This window comes from Mesitornis unicolor, unplaced genomic scaffold (genome assembly GCF_000695765.1).
Source record: "Mesitornis unicolor isolate BGI_N332 unplaced genomic scaffold, ASM69576v1 scaffold20252, whole genome shotgun sequence".
NCBI classification, from domain to species: Eukaryota; Metazoa; Chordata; class Aves; order Mesitornithiformes; family Mesitornithidae; genus Mesitornis; species Mesitornis unicolor.
In genome coordinates, this window is record NW_010170069.1 from 79300 (window position 1) to 89458 (window position 10159).

The 10159-nt window shown below is 39.1% G+C and overlaps 1 protein-coding gene across 1 annotated transcript in view; it reads left to right on the forward strand.

The window, feature by feature from the left end:
* ADAMTSL3 (ADAMTS-like 3) overlaps positions 1 to 10011 on the forward strand; it is a gene marked incomplete at both ends in the record, with an annotated part of 86245 nt that extends 76234 nt beyond the window's left edge. Inside the window, 5 exons of the mRNA XM_010179581.1 lie at positions 1945 to 2127; positions 4097 to 4216; positions 5034 to 5246; positions 7080 to 7263; positions 9807 to 10011. Of these exons, the coding sequence (XP_010177883.1) occupies positions 1945 to 2127; positions 4097 to 4216; positions 5034 to 5246; positions 7080 to 7263; positions 9807 to 10011 (905 nt within the window). The remainder of the gene's footprint in view (positions 1 to 1944; positions 2128 to 4096; positions 4217 to 5033; positions 5247 to 7079; positions 7264 to 9806) is intronic.
* Positions 10012 to 10159: the final 148 nt, after the last annotated feature.

Here is a 10159-nt window from a genome sequence, read left to right on the forward strand (position 1 = left end):
GTTAAAAGCTTAAATTTGAACCTTTTCAAACATTTTTGTGTTCTGTGGGTTTTGACTTTAAATCTTTTGACTTCAGTCCCATCTAAACCGTGCTGCTTCTGGCTTATTTTTGGCTCTGATTGGTCTGCAGGATCTTGGTGCCAGTGAGGGTTGTCTGGCTGCAAACCTCTAGGCCTTAGTTTAAACAGCTCAGCATCCTCACAGCACCTCCTCAGCCCATTTGTATAGTAAGTATATTTGCCTGAATGGCCGTGGAAAGTACACTGTAAAGGAAAAATATGTCTGAGAATTATACACTGTAGCCAGAAAGCTGGGGTAAAATGGAAAAAAGACCCTTTAAAGAAGACCTCATCCTAATTCCAGAAGGATTTTTTGAAGTGGCATAAAGCTTCTTCTGGAAATTTGAAAAACAGCTTGGTCTTTTCGACCCTTGAGCACTCTGCAGATCCGTACTTGGTTTTATTCAGTAAAACACAAAGCACTGAATGGTTGCTAAATTGTCTAGAATAAAGTCTGTGATTATGCAGAAGCGTGTTTCTCTGTGCTGTCTTTCTGGACAAAATGGTGGGGGAGATTTTTCCTTCAGTGAAATAGCAGGTTCCAAAAAATATGTCTGGTTCCTATTACAGTAAAGGAAAAACTTGAGGTGTGCATTGGAAGTGCTAAGCCAGTGATTGAAATGTTAAAGTTGTTCCTAAAGGCTATTCCACATCATGAAGACATCATCTGTAAGGTAATACTGCACAACGATCTGTGAAGAGAGGAGGCTGAATTAGCATTCAGTATGGCCGAGACTTCCAATGTCCCACGTTCAGGTCGGCTTCTATAGCAGAACCCATTTTGGTAGTCTTCGGTGAGCACTGATCAGACCTTTAGAGAAAACAGAGCTCAGGTGAAAGAGAGTTTAATTGCTCTGACTTGTGTCCTGCACCCTTGTGCACCTCTGTGTGCCAGACTCACCCTGTGATTTATCTGCGACCCTGGAGCTTTGAAAGAGCCCTTCTGCTGCAGCAGCTCCACCAGAGCACAGGCAATGAAGTGTCTGATTTGCCAACTTGCAAATTTACCTTTTAAAGGTAAATGTTTGAGGAAAATAAAACAACAGTAGACGTCTTCCCACAGAGGTGGTACTGTGCAGGTGGAAAAATAATCTAATTAATCTCCAAAGTAATTGATTAAAATTCAGAATGAGAAGTTATTTCCAAATGCTGAGTTTCTCAGAGTTCAAGCTTTACAGTAGGAATGATGATAGACCTTTGGCTTTCAGTAACATGGTAAATGAGATTGCTTAACAGCTGAGCCCTTCGTTTAGTCATTAACAGCTCTTTCTGTTCCTTTTCCTTCGTGCTGCATTGTTACAAGTTGTACATATGACATCTGCTGCTTGGAGACGTTTTCAAGAGCTTTGTTGGCAGAAATTAGCCACGTGTATTTTCTAGTCTAATTGATAAATATATCCTGTTTCTCTCCAAGAGGAATATTTCGCCTTCATTTATTTTTAAAAATTTATTTATTGTTAATTAGAAATTGAATATTCATTCCTTGCTTCATATATACTGAGATGCAGGTTGAATGCAGAGATGCTGTGCAGATCTTTACATTAGTTGAACCTGATCTGGGATAATGGTCTCACATCTTTCAGCAATACATGAGCACATTGCCTTTGTAGGACTGGTAGGAGTTTTTAAAGTTGTTCTATGAGCTTGCCTTAAAATGTTTAACCTTTAATCTCAGTGGGATGCTGAATTATTAATAGAGCTCACTGAGAAGTTTTGTTGTTAGTGGAAAAAGTACTTGTTCTGCTGCAATGTCATTAATTTGCTTCATGCTACCTGTGAGATGGCAAAGGAACTTAAAATTCTTGGATGTTATGGTAGCAGTTAGCTATATAAAACCTCTGGTTTATTTCTCACAATTAATGATTTAATTATTTACATTTTGAAGGTGTTCCCCAACCAAACGTAACATGGTTTAAGAAGACAGACATTCTGCAAAGCAGTTCTTTCTTGGGTTTGAATGGCTCTTTATTTCTGAAGAGTGTTTCCTATGAAGATGCAGGAACATACACTTGCAGAGCAACTAATGCTCTCGGAAAAGCTGAAGCCGCATCTGTTCTCCACGTAACTGGTAAGCGCTAAATGAGAATTCCTTACTGATAACAGTGAGCCACATTGATTATGAAATTTAACCAATAAAATAGTTGGGGAGGATATTTAACACTTCATTATGAGCTTAGAAATTTTGATTGCATCTGACTCTCTGGAATCTGTCCTCTCTTTTGTGTTTCTTGTAATAGTGAGTCTAGGTACTGATGGTTTGACCTGTGTTTTCTTCAAAAGTTGTTCTATCTTCTTGCTTCCAGGCAGCAAATATCCGCCGTTAAGCCAGCAGACACATTAGAAACTAAATCCACTGTCATATTATATTGTTTCCAGTGCTTTTATCTAGGGAAACGGGGCAGACATGTGTTATTCAAAAGATCTGCAGGGAAATGCAGTGAAATGAAAGCAAAGGCAGTTTGGGGGTTGGTTTGGGTTTTTTTGTTTTGTATTTAAATTATAGAAGCCAATAAAACTGAGATAGGGAAAACAAAAGAATTCTGAATATGAACTGCTAACTCTCAGAATAGGAAATGTAAAGAGAAACTCTATTTAAATGACTCTATTGTAAGTAGTTGAATAGTTTAATACTGTCGAATACAATCACGCCTTGCAAATAGCTCCAGTAAATGGATCATTGAACTCCAGAGATTTAACTTTCTCACCATTTTGCTGTACCAGGTACAATGCAGTTATACATGGCCAATGCTGCTACAAAGCTTGCTTTCTTAGGCACACGTGTGAGGGGCAGGTTGTAGATGTTTGGATCTGTTGGCCAAGGAAGACGTACCAAAGACACAATGGGAGTCTCTGTGTGAGGATGAGTGTAGCTCCCTTCTTGGTTTCATTTTTCCCAGACTACATCAAAACTTCTGGTGTTCCAGAGAGGAATATTATTACAATGATGTGACTGGGAAGATTGCTCTGAACATCGTTTCTATTCTTGGTCGCATGACATTAGTTTAAATAAATCTTTAGTGCATAGGAGAGGGCCGAATTCTGCGATTGTTTTGGCTGTGCAAAACTGCAATGAATGGGAGGACTTCGGGTGTCAGGACTTGCAGATTGCACTGACTCAGTGTCACCCAAAGCAACCTCATGTCAGCCTTTTGAACTTTGCTACGGCGATTACTGCCTGACCGGGAGAAGTCGATCAGTGGTGCAAAACCTGTGCAGCCTTTCAGATCCAAGTTCCTAAGGACTGACGAGGCAACTGCCCTTCTGCCCGTGCAGGACTGGCCACACTGTGGCTCTGGGGAGACTTTTTCTCCCGGTGTTCACTCAGATAATCAGGAGGCTTTGAACAGATATTGCATGCTGAGGGAAAACGTTAGACCAACGTAAAATGACCCACGGAAGTTAGAATGTAACAAAGGATTTAAACAGTACTGAATGGGTATAGATATTATGCACATTTATTAAAACAGAAATTTTGACTAAGTGGCAAGAACTGTGTGTTACTGACAGATTGCCCACGTTTTTGGCAGTTATTCTGTCTGGCATACGATAAAAAGGAGGAATTGCTGTAGTGATGGGCATATGACTCTGCATACATTATGCTATCTTTATGCATAATGAGATTTTAAGAAATTTTCTTCTTTTTTTTCTGTTGTAGCACTTTGTCGTAATTCCATCCAGGAACCAGCCTGATTTTACTGAGAGAACTATTTTTCTCAAAATTTCTGTGTGTAAATGACTGATAAAGAAATAATAGGTAACATTGTAATGAGAAACAGGAAAGAAATCATACATCCTGTAGATCTTGTTTTTACACTAAGTGTTACAGGCTTATTTTTCTAATAAATAAAATTCCTTGTTTACATATCTGAAGTATATTTGTTAGACAATTTAACTGCATAAATGAGGTTGATCCTAAAGAATTCCAAAGCGCTTTTATCCTTCAGCTTCATAACTAGCATGTTGAATATTTTGGTACCATTTTTTTAGCATCTTGATTTAATTCTTGCTAAGAAGCAATCCTATGCATTGTGTTACAGACCAAAGATATCTAGAGAATAACACTCTGTTATCAAAGGGAAACAGAAGAAAGCGTGTCCTAATGGCATCTGGAATTGGTACAAATGTCAGTGTGGTACCTGGAGATCCTCTAAGAATAGGTATGTTGTCTTTTCTGCATTTCTGTCTTTTTCATTTAAATTATCTTATTTATTAATTCATTAAAATGGAGAGGGTCTCATAGAAAAAGTGGCTGTAATTCCTAAGAGTCTGGGTTTAGTGGCCTTCTGGATTTCTTAACCATCTCAGCTTCCTGTAATCAGGGAGGGAGTCTCAGAGTAAGACAGACAATTGTGGGGGCTTTTTATTCAGCTTTTAAAAAATGTTTTAAAAGGCAACCCTTTAGGCCTTGACTAGGTATGACTCGCCATGAGGCTGAAGTTGTGCAATTGAGCTTCGTTTGAAAGCAATGGGAGAGGATTCAGCTGGGCTCTAGAACTGCTCTTCTGTTTTTCTGTCTAAATGAATGCCTCTGTTTCTATCCCTGCTTGTGCCTGTGGAGTGAAAATGCAGCAATTTCATTGAATGTGTTCATGACTCCTCTCCAAACCAGGCAGAAACTCTTTCAGTTCAAACCTGTTTTTGCACATTGTAGAGTCTGGGATGAAATCTTTGCTCCATTTAAATAATTGTTCCTCCCACCCACTTCGTTCATATAGAAATTAATTTTATAAGAACTTAGTGAAAGGGAAAATACAAAGAACTGTGGTAAGTACACATTAGCTTATACAGCTGATAACCCTCAAGGGGCAGTCAGGGTTTTGGGCCATAGCTTGGCCTTCAGTGAATATATGAAAACTCTTGTTTTTATGTAGTCTGTTAAGGTCTTTTATATATATAATTACACAATCTTATATACTTATTCACAAGTATTTCAGTGTGCTTAGAAAAGCCTGCTAAAATGCTATTGATTTTTAGGTTGCCCAGTGCTGCCCAGCTACAGAAATACAGTTCACTGGCTGTTTGGAGACAGGCCAATGGAGGAAGTTAAGACCTTGGAATACCGAACCCTGGTTGGGGGTCGTATCCTAGAGGTGAACACCAACTCCAGTCAATTTGCTGGACGCTTCCAATGTTGGACTTCAGCTAGTGCAAAACCAATGTCAGTTTGGGTAAATGTCAAGAAGGAAGGTTTGTTGAAAATTATATGACAAATTCTTCAATTTTTAAAATATTTTCTTTAACTCTGTAAAGACTTTCCTGAAACCTAACCAGCTTTTATACATAGAAAGTAATTAATATATACATGTTTAACTTCACATATGTGAGTAGTCCCATTTAAGTCAATAGACAGTGTCCATACTCAGAGTTCAATATGGGAATGAATGTGTATCCAGATATCATGTGGGCGTTCTCATTTCTTACCTGTGTAGCTGACAGAATGTTCCCTGATTCAGTGTCTTCCTAATTTAAATCAGGCAAACATTTTATAAAGCTTGTAAATAATTAAAGTGCTTTCAAAATTATTTACATCGTAATTGCATTTTTAAAAAGAGAATTAGGAACTTAGATCCTACTAAGAGTCTTGCAGCAAAGCACCAAACTCCATTTGACAGCTTGGAAAAAAAAAATCTCTAACCAGTCAATACCCAGGGAATGCGAATCAGGTTTAAAAACAAGTGTCTCCTGAAATGGAAAGTTTCTGTATGTGACTTATCTATTATCCTATCAATGTGATTTGGTTTACTGTTTATGTGCAAAGGACTCAAGCTGTAAGATCAGATCTTGCAAATCCCCTGCACTGTGGGCTTGGTCCTAATATAGATCTCATTGAAGATAGACTTTCTGAACAGGTCTACCCACGTATTGAATTATCCACCTGTAGTCTTTAGCTGGACTGCCTTTTGGTTGCCCAATACCCTTTTCAGTCAAGCTGGTCAGTATTCTAGGGAGATTGCATTTTCTAGTTGCAAGGTTTAACTCTGATTGTTGCTTATGTAGACTTTTAATAACTGAAATACCCATGCATTTGTAAGACTGAAAAATCACCTATGGTGGTTTTTGCACGGTAGGCATATTGGGGGCACTTCTGAGCAGTGTCATCCTAGTTAAACAAACAATATAGTCCCTCCATCATAGTTGCAGTCAGTAAATTTAACTATTTCTACTTTGAGAAAGGCCCTTTTGTATTATTTTAAGAAACCCAGAAGTAATAAGGAATCATTGAAAAACAATAAGTTAAAGAATTCATTATGTGCTGGAAGAGTGAGCCTGTGGACACAGCTGGTAGCTATCAATTATTCTTGGTTATTACAGAAAAATCTGACTCCTTCTGTGATCACATAAAAATCTGTCAACATTGCATAGTACTTCATCTTTTACCAAGTGTCAAAAAAAAAGATTGTGGGGGAAGGGGTAAGTGTGGAATTGAGACTAAATATAAAGGTAGTAATTGTTAGAGGGGATCGATTTTTAATATAAAATGCTCTTTAAAACAAATTCCCTTTTCATCTTGCCAGATGCCTCAGCGATGAATTATTTATGCATTAAATACTCTTCTGTAGTTTAGTACAGGATTCTCCTAAACCTGAAATTATGTGAAGTGTCTGGAGTAAGATGAGTTTTCTTCAGAATAAACTGTAGAACAGCAGGAAACCTAGGGAGCCTGATTTACAGTTTCCTCTTTTTAATGGTCATTGTATAAAAATGTTATGAAAATTTTAAAAGAAGTTCATCAGTTCCTACTGTGAGCCAGGTTCTGCCCTTCATGTGCACATGTGCTGATCCCATTTGCCTTCTAGAGAACTTCATGCTCATATGTAAGGGCTGAACTTGAGGGGAAGCTGAGTAGAACTCAATTCTACTCTGGCTTATTGGCCCCTCTCAACAACGCTGAAATGTTTGGTTTTCTACAGAGAATGTGGTATCTGTCTAGCTTACAGAAAATGCTGCCAGATCAATTAAAATGTGACACACTTGTAATGTATAGTGCCTCTCTCATGCTACTTTCATTACATTTCTTAGATTACAAGTGGGAATATGCTGAGTGGAGTACTTGCTCTGCGAGCTGTGGGAGTTCAGGAACCCGCTCCAGAAGGCTGCAGTGCCTGAATGCAGAGAAACAGAGAGTAAATGAATCATTATGCAGAGAGCTGCAAAAGCCAGGGATTATTTACCAGTCATGCAACACAGATGACTGCCCTGCCAGGTAAACTCCTTTCTGCTCTATTTCCATGTGCTCTATGTATATTAAAATGTGCACGCAACCTCCTGAACAGGTTTCTGCATTTATATTCTAAGTCTGAAGTGTGGGGTTTATTTCATCATGAACCCTAAAACATACGACATGTGAAAATGGATCACAAGCAAGTAGGAAAACACTTGATTCAACTGAGTAAATGAGATCCTGTGCAAGTCTCCATGCTGCAGTGGCAGGTCTTGCTGCTACCACACTAACACCTTGCAAACCACTTGTGATGTGCTGGTTCTGTTGAGTCTGTGCCAGTGCCTTGAGAGAAAAGTCATTATTTTTAGTAGAGCCAGGATACTCGTCAGTGGAATTTGTGTCCACCTCCTCTCCTCCCCTGCCAGCAGAGCTCTGAGTAGGACATTTACTGTGGAATGCCTCATTTGTCTCTAATGTCCCTCACCACAGTGTCACGCTCCTTGCATGAGCTTCCCTGCCAATTTTCTGGCCTGATCAACTGGAATACCTTATGACTTTGGGACAGAAAATCTTTATATCCCAAGCAAGTAGACCACAACATTGGATTCCAAACACCAAAATCCTTACTATGTAGACTTCTTGAGTTGCACTGAGCATTCCAGCTCAGCAAGGCATTGCTTTAGGTTTTTAGCAGGAAATCCCACAGGCATCCTCAAAACAAGTGCTTTCCGTTGCTTAAAAGGATTGGCCATCCCTGTTAGCTATGTACAAATCCATGAGGGGTGAGAAGTCATGCGCACGTTTTGGAGTTGTCCCCCACTGGAAAATGTTCGGAGAGGTGTTAAGACCTTAACTGACATTGTGGGAGTGCATCTTGCCAGTATGTTCTAAACTCCGTTCTAAATACAGAAAACATAGCAACAGATAAATATCAGGAGAAATTTGTTTATATTTCATTATTAGCAGCCAAAAAAACAGATCATCTTAAATTGTGAGCCTGAACTCCAGCCAGCCCATAACAAGCAAACTTTTTGCCAGTGGAAAAATACTGAAATAGAACTAATAGTTTGAAACACACAGATTCAGATGTAGGTTTCCCTCTTAAAATCCAGCCATTGAGAGCAGATGACAGAGTTAGGAGGAGAAGAGAAGGGTTCAGTGTTCCCCTGAGCAAGTCCTTTTCAGAGGACTGCAGTGCATGACTTATCAATCTGATTATCACTGGACCCAGAGTATTCACCACGAAAAACCAACAGTTATTTCGTATGGCTAAACAGACTGGGACCTAAATTCTCTATTATTAAAATGCTAAGATTGATTTTGCTTTTAATTTGGCTTGATGTATGTACCGGTGGAAGGGAGTTGTGTGTGTGCTAACATCATTAACTCTACCTTGAATTATACATGTATCCTAACGTGCAAATTGTTTTTCTTTAATGAAGTATTCCACACTTTCTATATGGGAAGAGCATCCCAGATGCCTAGAAAATAGCCTTGTGTCTGGTTCCTAGTGCCTCCAGCTTCTCCCCTTTCTCTGTGATTACTGACCTGGGAGGGAAGTGAAAATATTCAGACTTCTCTTTCCACCTTCCCACTTACTGATTTTGGGATGGTCTTCTCATCCCAAAGCAACTTTTTAGAAATTGTCCATAGAATTATAAAGGCTTTAGATGTACAAGCAGTGTCATGGGCCCTTATTATTAACATTATTTTGCATGTGTTTAATCACTTCTCTCCAGCACAGCGTAGAAGTACAGCTAAGCAAATATAAGGGTTTAAACATGTAGTTGTGCTTTAAGTGTTTGCCAAATTTGGGCCTTGCTGACTTGCTGTGCATGCGCTGCACCAAATGTTTGCAGAAGTACTTGAGCTTTTAAAGAGAGAAAAAGACAAGAGTCCAGATTGTGAAAGATTAATCTTCCTTGAATGGATATAAACAGTTTGACAGTAAGAAAATGAAATAATTGTTAAAGAGACTAGACTATTTTTCCTGTTGTCACAGTTTTGCTACACATAGTCACATTCTGTATTTCTAGCTTAGATTTATGAAAAGATCAAGTCAAATAAATTGTATTTCCACCTGCTGCTTTGCCAGTATTGTTCCCAGCTGCCAAGACAGACTAAATCTTTGCAACTTCTAATCAATAAATAACATGTTCTGTTTGAGCCATTATCCAGCAAGATCTTGATGTAATAAATTAGGATGAGTTGTGACACCTGCGACCTTAGTAGTATCTAAATCAGTACCATTCATTTCATGACTTACGGGAAAGTATGTTGTCTTACCTTCAGAAATGTTAAATCCAGCAGGGTCTGTAGGGTTTTTCTGATATACACTGCTCATTACCCAAAAGGTTAACTTCTATGAGCACTTACTGAGCCACAATTATCTTGGAAGTTTGGGGGTTTTTTACTAAATTTATAAGAACTGATTTAACAACTGAAAAAGCTGATTCTACCTTTTCTCATGCCCAAAACTTGCAATGACAGGTTCTTTGATTTTTATTTGCAAACGGATGGCTGCAAACTACCAGCAAGCTTACAGTGCTTTCATAGTTGCTATAAATTTGTCTCTGCATCCCTAGGTGGGTAACTAGTCCATGGTCTGAGTGCTCTGCATCTTGTGGCAATGGATTTCGCTATCGACAAATAACTTGTCAGCAAGTAAAGGGCAATGGCAGCGTGCTGACGCGGCTGCCGGGCGCTTGTCCACACAGAGATCGTCCTGCGGGAAGGAAGCCCTGTTTGGGTCACTTGTGCACAGGGGAGACAACACAGCCAAAAGGACAGGTAAGTTACAGAGCTTGTCTGGAAACTTCTTATGTTATAAAACTGCATCAGTGTTGCCATACGATTGGCTGAACATCTGTTCTCTTGCATGAAGGAAGAGCTCTGTGGCACTGGTTGTAATTACCTTTCAGATCAGTGATTACAAATC